The sequence below is a fragment of the Falco cherrug genome, chromosome 10 (genome assembly GCF_023634085.1).
Source record: "Falco cherrug isolate bFalChe1 chromosome 10, bFalChe1.pri, whole genome shotgun sequence".
Classification (NCBI taxonomy): domain Eukaryota; kingdom Metazoa; phylum Chordata; class Aves; order Falconiformes; family Falconidae; genus Falco; species Falco cherrug.
This window is the reverse complement of record NC_073706.1, coordinates 1,500,648-1,523,380: the sequence shown is the minus strand read 5'-3', so window position 1 is coordinate 1,523,380 and position 22,733 is coordinate 1,500,648. Positions and strand designations below refer to the sequence as shown.

The 22,733-nt window shown below is 50.2% G+C and overlaps 1 protein-coding gene across 1 annotated transcript; it reads left to right on the top strand.

Moving 5' to 3' along the window:
• Positions 1-4,953: 4,953 nt before the first annotated feature.
• MAP1LC3A (microtubule associated protein 1 light chain 3 alpha) lies at positions 4,954-22,705 on the top strand. Its single transcript, XM_055721544.1, has 4 exons — positions 4,954-5,118; positions 15,185-15,240; positions 20,841-20,947; positions 21,479-22,705. The coding sequence occupies exons 1-4, from the start codon at positions 5,079-5,081 to the stop codon at positions 21,639-21,641; spliced, it is 366 nt and encodes a 121-aa protein (XP_055577519.1). The 5' UTR covers positions 4,954-5,078; the 3' UTR covers positions 21,642-22,705.
• Positions 22,706-22,733: the final 28 nt, after the last annotated feature.

Genomic DNA, 22,733 nt, shown 5'->3' with positions numbered 1-22,733 from the left:
CTGGTTTTGTCTTACGTGTTTTCTTTCTGATTTTAATTATTCCCATGACTGACAGAGTTTTTTCTTCAAAACATAGAACCTTCTTAGGACTAATTTTACTAGTCTGTTACTTCCCCTAAACAAAGATTTAGGCTCAGTGCATGTGCAATGTGCTCGGAATTGTCTTGTAAGTTGGAGCATTTTCCTACCACTTCCTTTTTGTTTCAGACAGAGGAGTGTTGTGGCTCAGGCAGGCCATTGGGACTGCCTGATGGAGCTCTCATACGGTCACAGTTCGGTAGCCAATTTGATCTGCTGTCTTCCTTTAGCAATTTTTTTATTGATGGCCATTAAGGACAAACAAAGGGTTCTCTGGTTGTGCCAAACAATAAAGCGGCTATTTTTTAGCCTTGAAAGCACCTTGTAATTGCATGCAGAGCTCAAGAATTTATGCAAAATGTCTTCCTTTTGAAGTTGTTTGTCAAGTGTGTGACAGACACAACTCTGGCTTGTACTGAAGAGTCCTGGTGATGCGCTGAACGTCATAGTCCAGATTCAGAAATTATGCCGATGGTCTTGTGCTGCGTTTTCTTTGCGTACTCAGGTAGCTCGACGCAGCTAACCGCCGAGAGCAGCTCCCTTCCCCAGCGTCTGTCCCGCAGAGAAGGGGGCGCTTGCGCAGGTGGTGTAGCTGCCTGCTTCTGCTTCAGCATCCTCTTGTGTTAGTGTTACCAGCCTGAAAAGGAATTTCTTCTGAAGTGCACCTGAGCCTCAGGCATGAAACATACTCTACAATTAAAGAAAAAACGTGGACTGAGTGACTGCAGTTTTGTTAGGGGATGCTGTTTCTTGTGTTGGTGAGTGATCACTTGTGGCTCATGGATTTCTGTTACCAGAAGTGTATAAACCATGTTTAGCCCTGCTTTTTCAAAATTACAATCAGTAGTAGGAAGATGTGATACAGTCCAGTTCTACACTGAGGAACAGACTAAGGGTTTATGGGTGATCTCAGCAGGTTAGCAGGAATTCCAGGCAATTGGCTGCAGTGCAGTTTTGGAGTCTTTAGCAAAAATTGGTGTTGACTTGCAGGCTTTCATGGATTTCACAGCACAGAGTGATGGGGTGGGTATGTGGTGACTCAAACAGCTGAGATAACCTGTATGTTTGGCATTTGTTTTCTGTGCATTTTCAAGCTTGGGCATTAATGTACTGACTAATTTTTTAGGTAGTGATTGTGGCCGTGAAGGTCAGAAATGCTTATTGAGATCTGTAAAGTGGTCAGTCCTGCAGCATCTGGGCAAGGGTGCTTTACAGTATTTTGGGTATCTCAGCTGTTATCATGACTCACTGTCGGCTGTTACTCAGTTTATGAACAGTTTCTCCCATCAGCATATTTCTGACCACACTAAATTGGTGTAGCCTTGGGATCACATTTTGTGCCAAGAAGTGACTGATGTTAACATCCATCTCCTAGTGTTAGCAAACCGACAGATAATTTGCATAGCATGTATTCACTGGCCCTTTTATTATTGAATCTTTGTTTAAGCCATGCCATCAAACCAAGGAATAGGGTTTGGAATAGTTCCTGTTACACAGCAACTTGCTGCCTCTGCACGTGGTCTGTCATCATTTTATTGAATGCTGTCTCCAAAAAATTCTCTCCAGCAAGCAGAAGTCTCTGGATAATAACTGAATAGTGAGACAAAGCAGAAGAAAAATGTGACTTCAGTTATCTCCTCTATCTTTTGTTATTCATAGCCATAGTTCCTTGGAGGTGGTGACCTGTTTATGTATGTTGGCTTTCCCTAGCAGGTGGGAGTGTTACTTTTGAACAATGAAGAATTTCTTCAGTGTCCTGCATTCTTTTCGACCCTTCCTTAAGGATAGCTATCCTACCAGTGATTTTGTGTCATACCTGAGTTTGGGAACCCTATTGCAAAACAAAGATTGTGCTTGTTTTCTGCATTGTGTTGAGAACGTTGCAGTGAGTTTACTGAGTTCCTGCTGTATGCTGATTGTTTGGGGTGGTTTGGGGTTTTTGCTGGTTTTTTTTCAAGGACTGTTAGCTGTCTGGCTTGAAATATACTCAGGAATTTGAATAAAGGAGTCTTTGAAGAAGTTGGTTTTGCAGTCTGGAGGAGCTTGTTAAATCCATCTGGTCAGGGCAGGACTCTGCTTATGCCATGCTCGCACTACCTTTATGCTCACATTTAAAGTTAATTCAATTTTTTTTTAAAAAAAGGGGAAAGGGTGGATGAAGCTGAAGAACAACAATAACTTCCATTTCGGTGCTTACCATGGAGAAGAAGTGTCTTACTTGGATCGGAGCATCAGAGAGTCACAGTGGTCTGACCAGAAGCAATTCCTCCATGTGCAAGTTAGGGGAGGATTTCGCTTGTCTTAAGTTACCTTAAAGAGAGTCAAGAGAGATGGGATGAAGCTTAGCTTCTTTCCAGTGTTGCTGAGTCTGGGCCTGGTCATTCATACAGTAAAATTACTGTCAAATTGAGGAAGAATAGAAAAATGTATGTTACAGTTCTAGTCCTTCTTTCTAGGCAGAAAGCATGATGAGGTGGTTCAAAGTAGGGCTTGAATAACCTTTGCGCTCTGTGCCTTAGAGATGCTTTGTGTTGTGGCTGGAAACTGGCCTAATTTGCTGTCTTGGAGAAGTCAGTTTTGATGGATCCCTTTCTGAAGGCAGGGGAAACATCTGCTGCTGAGATGTGGAAAACAGACCCCGATGCATTAACAAGCTAATGAAAGGAAGTTTGAGGTATGGCTCTGGGCTATGAACAGCAGCACTTGAGGCCCAAGGACATGCTGTCTTGTGCTGACTCTGCTCTGAGATAAAGTTCTGGCAGAGAAATGGAGATGATAACACATTAATACTGCAAAAGCTAGGCTTGCAGGAACTAATCCACAGGTCTTAGGGCAGCTGTTTTATGCTGCTGCAGCTTGTGTTTGCTCCAGCACCCTCCAGAGCAACTCTTTGCCCGAGATGGCTGAGCTCTCATTGTGCAGCGCTCCTCTTCACATACAGGACATTTATGTTTGATCTTGTCTTAACACTTCTGTTATGTATAGGTACAGCTATAGGGGATGAAAATCTGGCATAGATAGTTATACCACTATAGGCTGGCCTTATATTAGTAGAGCTAGAGCACCTCTGGGAACCAGTATAATCTGCAGGAAAAGCTATGGCAGCTGGGGTGTGCAGGGGCGGTGAGCTCTGACAAACGCTACCATGTCAGCAGAAGCCTGAGTGTCAACACAATTTCTGTTGACAAAAATACACTTCCTTTACCAGCATTACAGGGTTCCTTCAGGGAGATTTCCCTCTGCTAGCATGGTTTTGCAAGCATCCAGGGCTGCTTATTATCAATGGTGTTTACCCTGTAGGAGTGACGGCGTGTGTAGAGCTTGTTGTTGATCCTAGGTCATGTTAAGACAGCTTGCTGGTGCTGGGTTGATACAGCTGGTTCCTCCCATCTTCTTTAAATTTTTGACTGATCCAGGATTTTTTGGATCTGAAATGCACCTCCTTAAATAAGGAGTTTTGTCAATGACATCTGTAAGAACAGGCAAGAGAAGTATTAGTCTGTGCAAGATTTTTCAGGAAAGCTGAAGGAAGAAGTATGTGCTGTATACATCCTACGCTGCTGTATTAGAAGTAAAATCTCCTTGAGCCGTGTCCCATTTATGCAAGTACATTAACGTGCTGAGAAGTTACAGAGCTTCCACAAACCAGTGTCTTTTCTCCCACTCTGGCTGTATGAATGATCTCTGGAATTATGGCCTCAGTCCTGCATGGATAAAATCAGGGTTCAAGTCACTAAATTAGAAAAAGTTCCTAATGCCTCTCATTAAAACCACTTTATAACAACAGTAATAAAAAATAAAGTGGTCTGTAAAGTTGATCAGCTTGCCACGTCTAATTCAACATTGCTGCATTCCCTCATGTATTTTCTGATTAAAAGGACCTACATGGCAAACGAAGGTCTTTACTTGTGAATCTGAAGAGTTTACACTTCCTTACCAGTATGTGTGTAATTGACTACTGGTACTGGTTGGTCAAGGAAAATCCGTGATGTTAAGTCATGGAAGCAGTTGTTTCCTTTCTTTTCTCCTGGTAGAGCTTACCCAAGGATTTGTTTGGTTGTAGTTAAATATATTTTAATTTGTGACGCTTTGAATAATTGGAGCAGGTTTTTAAGAGATGCAGCTTTCGTGTCTTTTTTTTACTAAGGTTGTACTTAAGATTTTTAACATTTTGTGTTTGTTCATGTTTCACACCAGTTCACTGTAAACAATGAAACATTGCTTTGGCAGAATATAGCTTTTGCTGCTGCATGTGTTAAGGCGGGATATTAGACAGGGTTCTCTGTGAAAGGGAGATGTTGTTTGCTGTTGTTTCTCGATTCCTTTGCAGCAGCTCCAGAAATAGCCTGACCTATTTGTAGTCATGCCGTGGTCTTTAAAATATTCAGCATGGACGTGGCTCTGAATGCCGCAGGGAGAACGGCAGGCTTATTAGTTGAGAAACGATAGAGGTAGGTGTGGGAATTGCAGATACTTGGTTATCTCGGTGAGATCGGGTTACGGCCGCGTTCAGTGCCCGCGTCAGCTCGGGAGGCCGCCGGCGTGCGGGCAGCGGCCGGGCAGGCGCCCAGTCCCGGCCGGGCAGCCCCGGGGGTCGCCGCAGGGAGCCGGCCCGGCCGAGCGCTGCTGAGGCGGCCGCCGCGCCTGGAGCCGCCGGCACCTCCGTCCTTCGGGGATCCCGGCCGAGCCGCCGCAGCCCGCCACGGCCTTCCCGCCTCCCGCCGCCCGAGGGGAGCGGCGGCGCTGCCCCGCGGCCCGCTCGCTGCGGGGGCACAAAGAAGCCGCTTCCTGTGGCCGGTGGGGCCAGAGAGGCCCGGTCCCCCTCCCGTCGCCGCGCCGCGCCCCGTCCCGTCCCGGCAGCGCTGGGGGGCGGGACGCCCCGGACCAAGCCCCGCCCCTTCCGGGCGTGCCGCAGTGACGTCACGGCCCGCTCCGCCGCAGCCCCAGTGCAGGCCGCGCCGCCAGACGGAGCCGCCCGCCGGCCCCGCGCCCCGGCCGCCATGCCCTCGGACCGGCCCTTCAAGCAGCGCCGCACCTTCGGTGAGCCGGCCGGGGGTGGGCTGCCCCGGCCCCGCTCCCTCCCCGCCGCGCCGACCTTGGCCCCCCCGGCCGCGGGGCTGCCGGAGGCTCGGGGGCGGGGGATGTCAGCGTGGGCCGCACCGGGCGGCGGGGCCGAGCCGGGCTGGGAGGCGGGCGCCCCCCCACACCCCCCGGAGGCGGGTGGGCTCCGTGCCCGCCCCGGGACCTGGCCGCCGGCGCGCGGGCAGCCCCTCACCCGGCGGGCTCTCTGTGCCGGCGGTGTCAGCCCGGGCGCTGCCGCTCGGCGAGCCCAGTTCCTCAGGGCCCGCGCTAACGGGGCTTTCCGGCGGGGAGGGCGGCGGCCGGGGCCGGGCTGTGCCGGCCCGGAGCCGGGCGGGGCGGGGTGGTGGCCGCCGGGGCTCGGAAATCCACGGGGGGCGGCGGCCGCGGGGCGAGCGTTGCTTCTGGGTCCGGCTCCGCGGTGCTGGCGGAGCGCAGTGACCCGCTCCCGGCGCTAGCCTGGGGCAGCTGCTGTTCCAGCATGGATCCCAGCGCGGATCGCCCCCGACCCTCTTGTTCCAGCATGGATACCCCCCGACCCAGCTCGGCACCCAGAGGCGGCGCTGGCATCGTGCCCACCCCTTTGCTGAGCGTTCCCGGCGGGAGAGCTCCCGTGGAGGCGGCTGCCGGGGCAGGCACCGCATCTCGCTGCCCGAGCGGGTGGCGGAGCCGGGTGGGACCCCGGGTGCTGCTGGGCCTGGCCTTTGCCGCGGGGAAGGTGCTTGCTGCTGGCGGGGTGCGTCCCGCGGGCCGTACGGCCTGAGCTTTATGGCCTGAATAACGCCAAAATCTGTGTGCTTGTGCCAAATAAGGCTTCATTTGTGTTGGATACTGTCCAAAAGCAGGTGAGGGTGTGTTTCCTACAGGAGTTTTAAAACTGGAGCTTTTTCATACTGAACCACTGATCCAGCCTCTTGCTGCTCTCTTGGAACTGTAAATATTTGGTAACTTCTTGGTACAACCCTTCTGGCCTTGAATGCTCACCCAGCCTCCTTCTGCCACAGTGACTGAGCCAAGCGAACATGCACAAACAAGAATAAAATGCAGCCAGGGTGCCTTGGGAGACTTGCTTGGGACCCTGCTGTGTTCTCCTAAGCTGCTGCGTATTACAAGCAGCAAAGTCCTAGATCAAACCCTTAGTAACTACCTACTGTTAAACTGGTGAGAATCGGCTTACTATGGGCAGGAGGAGTCTGGTTTGCCTTTGCAGATTGCTCAGACTTTGCATGAGCCAGAAGGAAAACAAAATCCGAGGCTCTGAGTAGTTGAAAGAAAGCAGGATTAAAATAGCCCAGGAGGGAAAGAGGGGGGTGAGGGAGTTTGGTGCCGGCAATTGCAAGTGCTCCTTGTTTCTGTGTACTTTCCTTTGCCCTTTTGCTCTCTCAGCTGACTGGTCTGCAATGCTCAGCCAGGAGGAGGAGGCCTGGCAGCCCATGCAGTTGCTTTGGGTCAGGGCTGGAATTACTCGGTCAGAGAAAGTAAATACAGCTTGTTTTCGTCTTCAAATCATTACACAACAGGAGCAGGAAGCGATTGTTTACAATGCAGTTGGAAAGGGCTGATGGAAAACGTTGCCAGAGACACTGTACCCTCAGAATGGCGTAATTTTTAAGGCTTCAAAACTTTATAGAAGTGGAATGGTGCCTAAAAAACAGAGAAAAGGCAGTCAGGAATACGAATGTTTACAAAAGGCACCCAGGCTCCAGTTTCATGGTAAGTGGCTTGCTTAGGTCATGGTCTGCCACTCCTTGCTGAAGATTCTACTTTCCTCAATGCATGTTTTCCTCCTTGTATTTTTGAGATCTGTTTTTCCATTCATTGCCTCTGCTTGTTTATTCGCTTTGTGTTGGGTCTGTTCTGAATAAAATTTCTGCATTTCTGTTCATCGTTGTCGAGGACTTGAAGAAGGGACTGGCTGGGAAATGCCAGGGGTTTGAGCCAAGGTGTGTTGAGGGCACTGAGTGCTGACTTCTCCCGTGATCTGATGTGCCATTAGTGGTGAGAGGGTGATGCTCTGTGACCTGGTCCGGTCCTTGGCACGTCAGCAGCAGAGCATTTTTGGTCTGGGTGCACGGGATAAGATCTGACAGTAACCCTCTGCCTTCATGTGCTGAACTCGACTGTAGATGCTGAGGTGGATGTCTCCTGTGGAGTGAGGTCACTGTAGGAGTGCAAAACAATTCCCAGAACAAAGCTGTGGTTTGTATCAAAGGAACAGGGTGTTCTGTCTGTAGCGAGAGTGTGCAGCAGCCTGATGACACCATTGCACTTCCCATAAAGAGTGTGAGTCCTCTGGAGCATTGGGTAGTGCTTGCACCTCCCACTGTTCTTGAAGAGATTGTTTTGAATTGGCTGCTCTGCCGTTGCAAGGCTGCCAGCAGGCTTCAAGCTTTGATTTCAATGCAGTGCTTAGGCAGTGTGGTTACGGACGCGGACCTTAAACCTAGACCGGTCAGCTAACTGAAAGTGAGTTGGCCTCGTGCCCCAGCATCCTGCCGAAATGGAGGCGCTCCGCAGTAAGGCACAGATGTGTGTGCACTGTTGGTCAGCTGGAGCCCCTGGCTAGGTGACAAACAGTGGTTTGACCGCAGCCCCTCTAGACTGAGTGTTCCGATCCCAGGTTCAGTCCTCTGGGAGATCTACTTTAGTTCTGGGAAGCTGCTTCTCTTTAGAGGAAAGGCAGCACATAGAGCTGAACTCCCTCTCCCCTTGGCTCTGGGGAAAAGCGAAGCATTGCCTTCTCTAGGGAGTCATCTAGTGTAAGCCAGCCATGCTTGTACCAGCTGAAAGATCAACGGTGCATGAATTGTACGTCTGGTGCACCATCCTGTGCTTGTAACAATTTTGCTTGTTCAGGGCTTGAAAAAGCATCTTGATCTTGACCTGAGGATGGTTAGTGGGTCAGCTTGTCGTTAATGCTGTGCTGAGGGTGGTTAGTGGGTCAGCTTGTCGTTAACGCTGTGCTTGGGATATCCATGCTCTAGCAGTTGTGCTTTAAGAGCTGGAATTCCTTGAAACAAGGCTGCTGTTGCAACTTGATGCTTTGCTGCATCTTGTATTAATTACCGAGAATGTGATTTGATGTGGGGCTAATTATCACCATTGAAGAAAATACTGGTACAAGAAGAACTGAATAAACATCCAGAACAAATGCCAACTAGACATGTAGTCCACAAATACTGGTTTATTATTATTCTTTTATATAACAAAAGGTCCTGAATGGCAGCCAGGAACAATAAAACCTGTATGTACTTTGTTACTTAATACTTTCGTCACTACAAAAAGTTGGGAGAACCCCTTGAGCCAGAAGGGTGGAGTGATGAATCTACCATCTGTAAGACTGGTAGACTCTTGCAGCCTCTGTCATTGAGTAGCCATGAGCCACAGACAAGTCATCTCCCTTGGCTTCTTTGTTCCTTCCTCGGTCAGTCCCAGTAGGGATTACGGTCAGGAGAGTCACTGGGAGGCCTTCTGATGTGTCACCCTGCTTGTGACGTTCTGTGGTTGACCTGCAGTGTGTAAACACCTCCGTCTGTGGCCATGCAGTTGTTTGCTGCCTTTTGTTTTCAGAAGGCAGTTTGGAAATAGACTGCGAGAGATGATGAAGGAATAAAATCAAGACTGTTGTGGCTGGCACGTCTCCCCGAATAGGCTATGCATGTCCAGGCATGTTTGTGCACAAATAGCAACGACCCGGGCTGTGCAAAGTCTTTGTGCATGCACGTGTGTGGTGTTCTGCATTAAAAGACAGTTCTTTGTTTGAGCAATTTGAAGTGTCCTGAGTAGTTCTGAGAAATCGGAGCGCATTTGTGCTGTCATGGAGGCTTGTTATTGTGAAGGTTGTTAAGACAGAAGAAAAGGTCAAACAGAAGCTAGAGGGAAGCCCTTGTAGAGGACAGCCTCCTGACCGCTCTTACGGAGGGAACCTGCTGTTCTTTTTCCAGGGCTAGTGAAGCTATGATTAAACATTGAGAAAAAAACCAACAGTTCCTTATCTGGAACTCTGATGTAAATACTCCATATGCCATCCAGACATGACGCAGAAGGTATTGCCCGGTTTGCACCCCGTGCTCAGGAGGTCTAGTGAGTAGGAAGCCCTTGTTTAAGCTGTTTGAATGGTGGAGGCCCAGTGCTCATCCTGCGTGGTCCACAGCAAGGGTTACATGGTACTGTGCAACCAGAGAATGAGCCTCTTGACATGAATTTAGACTTCACAGTTGTATGGAGCCCTTATCATGGATTTGCCAGATACAAATACTCTTGCCTGCAGCCAGGTGCAAAATTGTTCTCGGTTAAATTTTGAAACTGCTCAAAAAAAATGAAGGTGGTTCCTGCTTGTCTTATAAAATCCATTTTCAAGCTTTACTCTGGAGCCAGAAAGATTGGGAACTTACGCAAATGAACAAGGCAGCTGAGATCCTTCTGCAGTCACTGGGCTCCAGGACCTAGACATTGAAAAATCCTTCCAAACGTTACACCTTGTACATTACGCCCATTAAATCTTGTAATGAGGCTGGAACAGCATTGCTCCATGGTCATGCTGGTAATACCTTCCTGTGGCAGTGAGCATCAGGCTCTGCCTCCACCATGTTGCAGAGACATGCTTTCTGTCAGACACTAAGTTCAAAACAGTGTATTTTTTGTCCCAAGTCATTCATCCTGTCCAGAGCCCCCCCAGCTTTGCAGACAGAAGTAAAATACAACCAACAATCACAGTCACTGTCAAGTTTCTGCAGTGCTGCTGTCCTACGAAGCCTGGGACAACAACCCTTTCTTACTAATGGGGGCAGCTTCTCCGGGGCACGGCTCACCTCATGAGCTCTGCCCCCCTCCCTGGGTGTGGGAGTCTGCTCTTGCTCCTCCTGCAGTGCCACTGGCCTGAGAATGAGCTCTCCAGTATTGGGCAAGGATGGGTCAGGTCAGCTGTTGTGTGAGCTGTGACACATACGCAAGGGCTTATTTCCTGGTGGTTAGAGGTGTCTGGCCTTATGGTGGTGTGATATTACAAAAATACTTATTGACATTCAACTGGAATGACCTGCATAACTTGCCTGTGTCTTCAGTAGTTGCCAGGTTAATCCAGACATACCCTGATTTCAAACCATCCAATTCCTCCTCTCCTTGCAGAAAATCTCTTGGAGAGAGGACCATGTTCTAGCAACCCTCTGCCCTGGGACTGGCCGCAGCAGTTTCTTGAAGAAGCATGTTCGTTCTTGCATCTGCCTCAGATCTGAGGCAGATCCCCCCGCAAGCTGGCCAGCGGAGTGTCTTGTGGATGGCAGTGGGAAAGCCACAGGGCTGGCAGCCTGCTGCAAGTGGAAGGGATGTCTGCATGTTCCCTTCGTGCCATGGGCAGCTGGACCTGGAGCCCCGGGATGTGGGACTACAGGGAGAGGCAGTTGCTTGTGGCTGAATTTCTCCTCTCTGCTTTGCTTTCCATGCACAGCTTTTGCTAGCTCAGGAGCTGTTGACTGATGGCATGTTGCTGATGTTTCCAGGTGGTGGTTTTTTTCTTAATGGTGTTTTCTTAACAGCATTCTAGTCATCGCAGGCAGCAGGGCTGGTTGTAGAGCCTGTCTGCTGCCCCTCAGCAGCACTAGTGCTTGACCAGTGTTTGTCTAGTGTCTCCTGAAAAATGCTGTCCCTTATGCAACTGCACTGTTGGAGGACTTGCCATGTGTTTTCCTTCTGTTCCACCATCTGTATCTTTTGTCTGATTAAGCTCTTTTGCATCCAGAGCTGTCCTTTCGTCCTGTGTCTGCACAGCCCCCAGCACAGCAGAGACCCGTCTCCCATTGCCAGAGTTCCTGGGCACTGCTGATAAAAAAAAAAAAGCTAATGGTCGGAAAGTTCGGCTTAAAATTTTCAACTGTTCTCTTTGACCATCATAACGATCTCATCCTGTGTTACCATGGGATATGATGTGTGCCCACATCTTTGAGAGAACAGCTTGGGAAGGACTTCAGTCAAGGAACAGCTGAGATTCTGGTGTTTTGGACAATTTGCAGGCTTTGCTGTTGGTACTTAACAGTTGAAACAGCAGTTGGAGGAGAAAAAGGCATATGGAATGCTACAAAAATACTCCTGTCTTTCAATAGGCCCTAGCAGAGAAATTTTTCTAGGAATAACCAATAAAAAGTGTGTGTGTTTTATCTTGATGCCACCTTGAGCTCTCACATACTGGCATGGGGGAAGAGCCTGGCTTCTCTCATGGCAGCTGTGCAGTGCCCGCAGCTGGGAGCAGAGGCGACGTGCTTCCCTCTGGGTGCAGTTCATTAATCTTGGCTCAGCTCCTTCAGAACAGCAGCTGCTGTAGCCCCTTCATCCCCTCCTGCTTGGAATCCCTGAGCTGCTGGAATCAGGTGTGGTGGTCCTGCTTCTCCTTGCAGTAAGGAGGGGCCAGGGGAAAAAATGTAGCTACAGACTGGGTTGTGTGAATGGTTCTGGTTCACTTTACATATAGGCTAAGTATTAACTGTTGCCAGGTGCTACAGAAAAGGGGAAAGTCTTAACCTCACTTTGCACAGCTATAATTTCGGAGAGCTGCCCGAGAAGAACAAGGCATGTAAAATCAGACCTGTCATGTATGTAATGTGAGCGTGCAGACACTGCTAGTGAAAGGGGGGAGGGAGCAGTGCCGTATGTGGCGTGAGCTTGGGTGCTAGGCTGACATCTCTGTTGGCATCTCTCTGAAGTGCCCTTTAATGGTTTTCTCTTTATTCCTGTGACTTAAATTAGACTACATGTACATTAAATTAAAGGTGGTATTTATAGCCATTCGTTGCTGTGTGATGTTGAAGATGCTTTCATGAGACACAGGATCAACCTCTAGTTCCCACTCCAGGCTGAGGAGGGTGTGGGTGACCATCACCTATTTCTTGTGGAAGATCTCTAGCCCCTGAACTATTGCGTGCACAGAAATTACCCTTGTGCAGGCTTTGGTGCAGGATACTTTCTCCTGATTCCTGAGCCTGATTGGCTGGATCTCCAAGGCTAGGATAGAACTGAGTGTGCTCCTTAGCCGAGCTTCAGATGTCCTGGAAACTTCTGTTTGAATCTTCAGGCACCTGAACAGCTTGGGTGGGTTGCTCCTAGCTGCCTTCCTGAATTAAGTTTCCAAAATGAGCGTCTCCTGGCCAGAGGAAGAAGTGCAGTGCTTAAGGTGCTTGTAGTTGCAGCACCTACTATCGCTGCATTGTGGTAACCTGCAAATCGGGCACCTCCTGCAGGGTCCCCTGAGATCAGAAAGGCTGCAAAAGCCCTGCACCCATGTGAGCAGAGGGGTCCTGGGCCCTGCACCCATGTGAGCAGAGGGGCCAGGTCCTGGGCACGCAGCAGGTCTTCAAGCATGGGACAGGGCAGCTGCTGCTGTGGTGCATCAGACTTCAGGCTACAGCAGCAGCTCCCTTGTCCCATGCTTTTGAGACCTTTATCACTGGTGGCTCATGCCCTTAATTCCTGCTGAGCATGGAGTCAGCAAGACCTGCAAGAAATGTGCTGGAGCAGCAGCAGCCTGGCATGCTTCTGTCAGAGACACCTGCAGTTTCTACCCCTTGGGGGAAAAAGGGCTTTGGTTTCAGGGGTGGGATCCTGAGATGGTGACGTGTAGCAGGGTGTATGATTTACTGTTTTATTCTCTGTGTGGCATCTTTCTCAGTGTGATGGGCAGGGAGCACCTCTGGCTCCTCTGTGAAAGCGAAGGTGGTGATGGCTGCCAGCCTTGTGCTGAAGTTGGTGGTGCTTCCAGGGAGCAAGAAGCGGGTATCAGGCACGTGACTGCCCTTTGGCACGTGCAGTATAGACTGGTTGGATGCTCTGAGATTATCTATGTTACTAGCCATAATATGCAGAGGCTGCAAATTTTCCTTTGGTGAATTGCTTCTCAGACCCTTCTCATAACTACCTGCACTGTTGGGGCTTCCTATGCAGACAGTTCTGTGATCCTACAGGGAAGTACATGATGTCTAGGAAGTTCATCCATGTGGCCATCTGATGGCATGGAGAGGGATGCAGTGTGGGGTGGATACTGAAGCTGGAAAAACTAGCTAGCCATGAGGGCACAGCTTTCTGTAGGCTTCGTCAATACCCAGCAAGTCAGAGTTGATTGCAGCCGAGCTGCCTAAAGTACTTAGGCTGGTAAGTGTTGTCTGCTCACGCTCTGGGTCTCCAGCCTTTCAGATGCCCTGTCCTGCTGAAGCTTGTACGCACCAAACACTTGAGAGCGGAGCTCTGCAGAAGGGGGTGCACATGCTTCTGGCTGGCTGCCCAGGTGGGGTGCTTGTGTGCTGGGTGCTTCTGCCACTGTGTGCTTCAGCGTTCCCGAAGAGGCGTTGCTGTGCCAGTGTTGCATGCAGTGCTGATTTCTGCGTAACTCCTTGCTGATTGGGACCTCAGAGGAAAATGGTCTGTATCACAAGGATAACTCTGGATGCCCTGGAGCATTGGGTTGGGTGAAAAGGAGACGTGAGGAACTCCATCTTCAATCATAAACCCCCCAAAAATATGCCTAAATTTTCCATTAAATCCAGATAATCTTGCTCTGTCTTGCTAGCCCATGGAGTCTTACAGAAGAAAGGTCTTGCAATTTCTGACAGAGGGATGTTTTCCCCTCGGAGGAGACAGAAACGGTGCTCAAATGCTTCTGTGATCAGGTGATTTTGTAGTCTTGTGGCCTCTGAAGAAACTTCAGACTCTTCCAAAGTAGTCTCTAGCCAAATTTATATGCAGTAAGGTTTTATTGAATGGTTAGAGGAGAAATCCTGAACATATGTGGGGAGAAAACACACTCAAACACATCCACTTACCCTGCCCTACACAATTCTGGTGGGTCTTGAGAAACTGGGGCTGTGTGAAGCAGGTAAGGGGAGTCAGACTGGAAGCAGGTGGTGCGCCAGCGACTGTGTGTGGCAGGATGATCCCATGACAGATCCTGTGCTACCCAGATCTTGCATTTCTAGCAGTCCTTAGTCCTTGGCCTTCACTGCCTGTCTTACCTACTGCAATCTATGAAACTGCAGCCCCTGGGCACTTCAGATGGGTCTTTGTAGGCTGTGAAGCACTTCCCAGAGTAGTGGTAATGCAAGGAAGAGCATAGGTCTGTAGTGTCTCAGGAGGAGCATGCTGAGCTGTACCTGGCCCTGGTATGGCTTCTTCCTCTCCTTTCTGTGGCTTTGAATTGTGAAAGTGGAGGGGCTGCTGATAAAGTGGTGAGGGGGCATTGAAATTCTCCTATAAGCTTGAAGAGCACGCGAGCTTTTATGTGCTGCCTGTGGTGTGTGTCAGTAAACATGAACTCTGGAGGAAATGGGTGAGGAAGTGTGAAGACAACTGCAGAAAAAAATCTTTTTAGTACACAGGTCATCTCCTTGCTTAAGTTTTTCTTCCTGTTTCCACAGCAGGGCTAGGAATACTTTCAGTCAGGCCAATAGCTGTTGTAACTACTGTGTAGATCTGTGATAGTGAAGGAGTCCTCCTTGGCAAGGTGTATCTTTGGGGCTGAGGCACTGTGCCAGACAGTGCTTGAAAGTGCACAACAGGCAGAAGGAAATGGCTAAAACCCAGCCCCAGCTGGAGTGTCGTCTCCTCTGGGGAAGCAGCCAGAAGACACCAAGAGCCTGAACTTGCAGAGCTGAGACCCTAAAGCCGTGCTGCTGCCTGGTGCTGATGGTCATGAGCTGCATTTGCTTAAGGCAGATTTAGGCATACAATTTCATAATCCTTATGGTCCCATTTAAGTCACTTGGTTTCTATGTGCGTTGCCCAGTTTTACCAGGCAGGAGAACGTGTCCCTACCTCGGGGATGATTGGGGTGGTGGGAGGCTGTGAAGGGTTGGTCACAGAGGCTGACATCTGGCTGACCATCTCATTGCTGCAAAATGTTCAGAAAAGGCCTGATGAACAGAATTTACATTTCTTTTCTAGTGTCCCTCTTTGTCGGTTTGTGGCTTGCAGGGTAGTTACCTCGTTTTTGCCTGACCTAGCACAGCCAGATGTTTCTAACTTCATTTCTTTACTTCTTTCTTCCCAGCGGATCGTTGTAAAGAAGTACAGCAGATTCGAGAGCAGCATCCAAACAAAATTCCGGTAAGTTACTACTCTTGCCGTTCTACATTAGACTTTGTTCTCATGACCCCTCTGTGCTGCTGGATAGCCTCCACCAGCCAGCCCAGAGGTTACAAAACTGCTCCCCAGAATGAACACAGGACACTGTCCAGCAGCCTCCCGCGCCTTGTACATGTCAGCTGCTCAGCAGCAGGCCACATTCTCAGCAGTGTGAAATACAGTCTTTCTCTTAAGCTTCATGCCTTCCCTAGAGGCAAGGAACTGATTTGATGTCAGGTCTACCTCCAAGCTAGTGCACAGGAGGAAACAGTTTTGGGTTTTGGGTTTTTTTTTTGGTTACAGTAGCTACCTGACTTTTCCTGGATAACCTGGTAAGGATTTCTCTGTACCTGCCTGGAGAAAGATGTGTGAGTTGATCTTTGCTGTATTGAAAGCAGAGAGACTCTGTTAGTGTAATTCATACGACAGCCAAAGTGTCACACCTGTTCTGTGCTTTCCTAGCACCTCTTGTTGACGTGTAGGTGAGACTCCATGAATTGCTTCCAGTTCTTTCTGCCCATGTCAGACCATACTGCCTTGCTCTTTGGCTGAGGGTGTGCTTCTGATATCCTAGCTGAGTATTTGCTGCTTTTCCTGAGGAGGTGGACAATTTAGAGAAATAATGTGCTCAGGGCTTGCTTGAGTTAGTATTTGCAATACCACAGCATGTATGACCAAAAAATGGGATGTGTTCCTATTTCAGCTTGCTTTCAGTATTGGATGAACATCAGCCTTGTCTTAAAATTGCATACCGTCTTTCTGTATTTAGCCATCAGGGCTTAATGTCTCAGACTGCTCTGGGCACGTACTAGTCCATTTCTGCCTCACTCTTCTTTTGATTTTAGCACAGTGTTTTCTAGCAAGAAGAAATCTTTCTCTTCCTTCTTTTCACCACCACTGTGGTGTCCACGTGTTGTCAGCCCAGCAGAACAGGACTTGCCCCTTGCAGCACACTGAATACCAGTGTGCCATATCATCTACACGTTTATTGACCCCAGCTTTTAGCATTGTTTTCATGGCATTAGGCTGGCCCTGCATTTCTCTAGAGCTGTGGCAGAGCTAATTACAGTGCCTTAAGACTCTAGCAATAAGGACAGGCTAGAAATAAGTTGTACATAAAATATGCGCACATGCATCTATCAAGTGCCTGTATGCAAATGCGTGTTGCCTGGGAAATGGAACAGAAGGAGCCAGAGCTCTGCATCCACATGCAGAATTTTACCAGCACTACTGAAACGTGGTGGGAGAGCTCCCATAGCTGGAGTGCCGTTTGTGCTGGGGTCAGACACCACGTGCCCCAGGAGAGGGCGGCGGTGCCATCAGGACCTGGCTGCTGGTGTGGTTGTCTGGGGAGCTGTGTGTGTGCGTGGAGGTTTAGCCATGGCAGAGACCTGAGCCCTCCCGTACCTGCTCCAGTGAGCTCTGTTCAGTGCTGTATTGTCCTTGGTAGTGTCCTGAGTGCCAGCATCGTGAGAGGATGAGGGACTCTGCTAAACGCTCAGCTGCTTTGCTTTCCTGGCCTGACTGACACAACAGGGGAAGGTATGTTTAGCTGCAGGCTTTGCTGGAGCAGTAAAAAGCATTGGGAGGAGAGGTGGCTGTTGAAGGCGTCGGGGTGTCCAGCTGTGTTTGTGTCACTGGTATCTCTGAAGGCCTGGTCTCAATTAGACCTTGACACCAAGTTTGATGCTGTCCCTTCTCCTTTTTGTAGCAATGTTCCTGAAAGTCAATGTACGTTGCTTTCAGCGCTAGGGCTGAGAGCAAAGCCTTGCGCTGCAGAGCAGAGCATGGTGTGGGGCAGCCATGGGTCTGAGCAGTGAGTGCAGGCCAATGGGCTGTAGAAAGGTCTCGGCCTTTTGTGAAAGGCAGGACCTGGAGAGGAACTTGGGATTGGCAAGGGGGGTTGAGCCCACAGCCCAGGGGTCGTTAGGGAGAAGATGGCGCAGGCCGCACCCGTACTGCTGGCAGAAAGCACAGTGTGCTGCAGCTGCTGCCCGCTTCTCCCATCTCCAGTTTCCACTCAGAGCCCTTGAGCGAGTCCCCTGAGATATACTGGAGTCTTCTGATTCTCTCCCCCACCCCACCGTGACGCCAGCCAGCTGCGTGGGGCCAACTTGCCAGCTGGGGTGAAACCATGACACGGCCCCAGTGCTCTCTTTCTGGGGCCTGTTGAGGAGCAGCTGCAAGTTTCAGCTGGCTCTGGTGAGTCTTGGAGAGCCTGATATCACTGGGGTGCAGCTTGTGCTGGGCAGCGACGGGAGAAAACCATTTCCCAAAGCACTGTAATGCTAAATTCAGCGAGGCCTAGGGAGTCACAGGCTGTACTGCTGCAGAGGGTGGGCTGGGGAGAGCCACCCCTCGTGCCGATAAGGAAGACTGTGGGTGTTTGGGCCATGCAGAGAGCTCTCTGTTAGGTGATGTGATAAAAAGCTCCTCTGCACACCCACAGAGAGGCAGTGGCAGGTGAGGGAGCCCACATAATGCCCTGGCCTGGCACATTGGTGGGTGGAAACCCAAATTATGGACTTGGAGGAAGGGACAACCTTCTCTGGGCTCCTGTGAGGGCTGTTCTGAGGAGCGGCAGGCCCAGTGTCCAGGGCTGACGCAGCTAAAGATGGATCAGCACCAGAGCACCTTTTGTACTGAAGGGGGCTGCTGTATATATTGCCACTAAAGGACCACCTGCCTGCTCAGCCGCAGGGGACCAGGATAAGGCTGCTGGTGCTGCCTCTGTGTGAGTGCTCTGCATGTCTGGGTTGCTCTCTGTGGCTGGCCGTGTATCTAGGTATGTATGTGTTCATGTGTGTGTGCCTGCTGGGAATACATTCTCAGCTTTGCTGCTGGTTGGACCTGGGGGCATGGAGCAGTGGCAGCCTTGCCTCTTTTGGGCTCCCAGATCTGGCCCCACTCCCTGCCAAAATCCCTTTCTACCTCTTTAGACTGGCCCCAGAGCAAGGCTTGAGTTTATAAATGCTGCCCAAGTACCCTCTGTGAAGGGACTGGGTCGCCAGGCTGTGCCCTACACCGTTCCGCCTGTGCCCAGCTCGTGCTGTTTTTGCAGTGACATCTATGGTGGGTTCCCACTGCAAGAGCAGGTGTCCCACAGTGAGGAACCCCCTGGTCTGAGGCAGCAGCTTGAAAGTGGACACGGAGGGGAGGTGGCTTTGTATACAAGCCCTGTGGCCAAAGGGATGTAATATTAGCATATGATCATGCATTTCCCTCCAAAGCTAGACAAGAATGCTTTGTCCACTGGCCACCTGTTCCCATAACTGGGTTACCCAAATAGCAGCTCATGTTCTGGAAACAGAAGCTCTTGGAGCTGTTCTACATGATAGGCCCTCTGTCTGCTCAGGGCACAAGACAGCTGCTGCTTTAACAGCCACTATATCCTTCTCGGCCCATCCTGGGACTATTGAGAGGCTTTTCTTTGTGGCATGAAACTGGCTGGTAATTAGAGATGCCTGTGCCAGTTTGTGGTAGGCGTTAAGTGAGAAATGAGGCACAGCCCAGGTATACGGGGGCCTCTCTGCCTGTAAAGGTATATGCACAAACAAACAGTTGCTGCGTAGCTGCCTCTTTGTGCAAGCTACTTTAAAACCTCGAGGTCCTGCTGTTGCCCCTGTGTTTTCCAGTGGCCAAGGCACTGTCCTTGTATGTGACTTGCGAGTGTTCAGCTCCTTGAGACTATTTATCTCCCTGTAGCCAAAATACTCATCTGTCCAAGTAAGGCTCAAATTAAATACAGCAGGGTGGTTGTGCTTATCTTTGTCCCTCCTCTGCCCTCCTCTTGGAGGGAGGAGGGGCATTAACAGGTTGGTAAGGGGCACCCTGATGCATAATCTAGTCTCTTGCAGAAAATTGTTCTTTCATCAGGTCCCCATCTTGCAGAAGGGGCCAAAGGAGCAATATGTGGCTTTCCCTGATGTTTTTCTCTGGCACTTTTGCTCTGTATCAAGAGGATACATGGCCAAGGTGAGAATACATGGGTGGACTCATGGGGGCTTTCATCTGCTGCTTGCCTGGCCCTTAGGCTCCTGGGTTCCCCTGGTGTGAGCTTTGTCCAGGATGCGCTTCTGAGAGGGTATTTAGGTGCAGAGCTCTCACCAAGGAGCTTCACACCCCTCCCTCACCCAGGAGCTGCCTGCAGCACAGCTTTGCCCACCCTGGTGGGCCCTGAGATAAGCCCTGCGGCCAGGGGAACGCATCAGACACTGCCAGCTCGCTGTGGTGCCGCAGACCCCAGCCAGAGGGGCTGGTTACCTGTGGTGTAGACAGGCAGCAGGAGGTGATGCTGCCGCTGACAAATGAGGGTGGGAAAGGCCAGTCGGCCTTCCCAGAGGTTTGCCTGGTCCGGTTGGCTCCGCAGAGCCATCTTCTGGGCATCCGGATCTCGGCGCGTGCTCCATCCCTCCACTGACCGAAGGCATTTGCAGTCTCCCATATATTTTTGGAAATGACCTGGGAAAACGATTTACGGGAGCTCCCGATGAACTGATAAACACGCAAGTGTCTTTCTGCGGAGAAAACAACTAGGTAGGTACTGGAGAGATGCGAGATTCGGAGTATCGCTGTAATGGGAACATATTGAGCTTTCTAAGTAATATCATTACTTACTTTAACTGCCTACCACCTTGTTTCTTAGAATACAAATAGTAAATTTCCAGGCTGTTTTAGAGCAGCGATTGTAGCAATCAGCAGACACTCCTTAACAGAAGATACTCATTAATTATCACAGTAGGAAGACTGAACAGAAATCGTTGTTTAGCTGTTACAGAAAGTAGATGCTGTAAGAGCTTTCCCAGGCAAGACCTCTTGCAGGCGAAGACAGGCTGGGCTGTCCCTGTGGTGGCACCATGCTGAAGCGCCCTGGGAGCTCACCACACAGTTGTGTGTGGCATACGGGAGAAGTGGCCATGGGTTTCTGAGCCTTTTTGGAGTCAGTGTGTCTTGAGTGTCAACAGGAGTGGGACTGGCAAAATCCAGACTGCCCCTTTCTGAAGGAATGCCTTGGGTGGCTTCGCAGTGATTTCTAAAACCTGCTTGTTTGGGAATATCTGCAGCAAATTCTAAAACCTGCTTGTCTGGGAATATCTGCAGTTCTTCCTGAGCAAGCAGGGTGATGCTGAGCGGCAGCAGCTCAGAGTAGTGGCACAGAAGGGAAGGAAAACATCTCCTGCTGTGCACTGTGAGTTCAGTCCTTAGATCAAACCAGCAAAACCTGTGGTTTTGGTCAGCCTGAAAGTGATGTTAAAGTACACTTCACTCCTCTTTCGGACCTCCTGCTTGTCAGGGGAGGTAGCTACATAAATCCACTATGCCTGCTGTTCTCAGCCAGCCCAAGCAGTTGGTGGTTTAGTTCGCTTGGATGCTCGCCACTGTCTGGCTCGGGCAAACAGATGAAGAGCTGTCTGCAGCCAACCTGATGGTCACTGCTCACGTCCTTGGTTTTGTTTTCCTGTGAGAGTGAAGCAAAGTGTGGCCTTACCTCAGCTTTTCCACTTGTGCTAATTTGATTTGTGTTTGCCCTGGAGGCCAGTGCTGTGAACTGTGGCTAACCCTACCATTGCCTTTCTCCCCAGGTCATCATTGAACGCTATAAAGGGGAGAAGCAGTTGCCAGTGCTGGACAAGACCAAGTTCCTTGTCCCAGACCATGTCAACATGAGTGAATTGGTCAAAATCATCCGGTGAGTGGGGTGGCCCCAGTGGGCGTGCTGCGAACCTGTCTGCACCCCCAGGCCCTGAACACGGGGTGGTGGGTGAGGATGAGGTGGAGGTGGCTGCCGGAGATGGGGATGTGACAGCCACAGCATCCTTGTGCTGTGGTACAGACTGTCTGGGGAGTCCAAGGGGGAGAAGGTTCTTAGCAACTGGTGATGGGGCTGTGACCTGTCCCTCACAGGGACACTGTAAGTTCATGAGGGGGAGCTCCAGTCCCCTTCTTTTATTCTCCAGCTCAGATGGAAGAGGCCTCTCTGCTCTGCCCTTGCCAGCAGCACCTGGAGAAGGGGGCTGTGCGGAGTCCTGACTGAGGTGGCCTTGGAGCCCCAAGCAGCTCAGCTGGGCCCAAGGAGACCATGTCCTGAGCGTGGTGGGGAGGTCCCAGCTGCGCAGGCCTGGCCCCCAGTGAACAGCATCGCTGGGGGGAGGTAGAACTTGCTGTTGCAGAGTCTGCCGCAGGTGGGCTGACCCAGGCCCTCCTGCCCTTGCCCCCACAGGCGTCGCTTGCAGCTGAATCCCACCCAGGCCTTCTTCCTGCTGGTGAACCAGCACAGCATGGTGAGCGTGTCTACCCCCATCTCGGAGATCTACGAGCAGGAAAAGGATGAGGATGGCTTCCTCTACATGGTCTATGCTTCCCAGGAGACCTTTGGCTACTGAGGCGTGCTGAGAGGTGGCATGTGGAGACAGATGAACTGTGGCGCACAGGCCCCCCGTCCTTGGAAGACAAACAGACCAGAGGCTCACAAGAGGGGGGACTCTGCTGGCTCCCTTTTTCTCCCTCCCTCCCCTTCCCATCATGCTGTCACCAAAGAGGCTCGTGGCGTGTGTTGGACTCGCACAACCCTTCAACTCTGTGTAGATCAGTCCCACTCCCTCCACACACGCACCCACGTGTGCGCATACATGCAGACACCCACGCACACAAACAGGGCCTCGGCTTCCCATCCCATCCCCTTCGTGTAACCTTCAGCTGCTCTCACTGTGCTGTGTACATGTGTGTGCCTGCGTGTGCGTGTTTGTAGCCTGCTGCCAAAACAGTTCGGCCGGTGGTGGAGAGAGGACAGGACACTGTCGCCTTCGCTTTCAGCACAGGGAGAGCCACCTCTCCTCCAAGACACCAATAAAGGGCAGGAGGTCTGCAGCAAACAGATGTTACCATTGCTCCCAAATTTTAATTGATTTTAATTACACCCATATCAGATTCTTGGTGCTACTGAGTAGATGTAGGCATCTCTGTAGGACTGTGGATAATGTATATCCTTTAGATTTATTAGGGTTTTTGTTTGGTTGTTTTGGGGTTGTTTTTTTTTAGGGATAGATTGGAATGGGGAGAGGAGGTAATCTTTCCTGTATTCTGTAGGTAAATCAGGCTTCGTTGCACTTTAAAGCATAGTAGATGTCAGAGTGGAATTTACTTTTAATTTATACAGGTTTGCCATATATAGTGCTGCTCCTCTGTTGACAGTTGTACTTGGTTGTCTTAGTTTCTTTTTTTTTTTAATAAAATTAATTTCCCTTCTCTCTGTCTCCCCATTGCATGCAATTTTTCAGTCTCTGTGTGGCAGAGTTCACTCAAGGAATGTAATGATTTATATTTGCTATGTTCCCGTTTCTCATGTATTATACCAAAAAATGTGTACGATAAAATCCCACCCAGTTTAATCTATACAAAGGTATATATATAAATATATAAAATAAAAAAATTCAAGTCGTGTCTTGTAGGAATGTTCTGTTCCCATCTCATTTGTC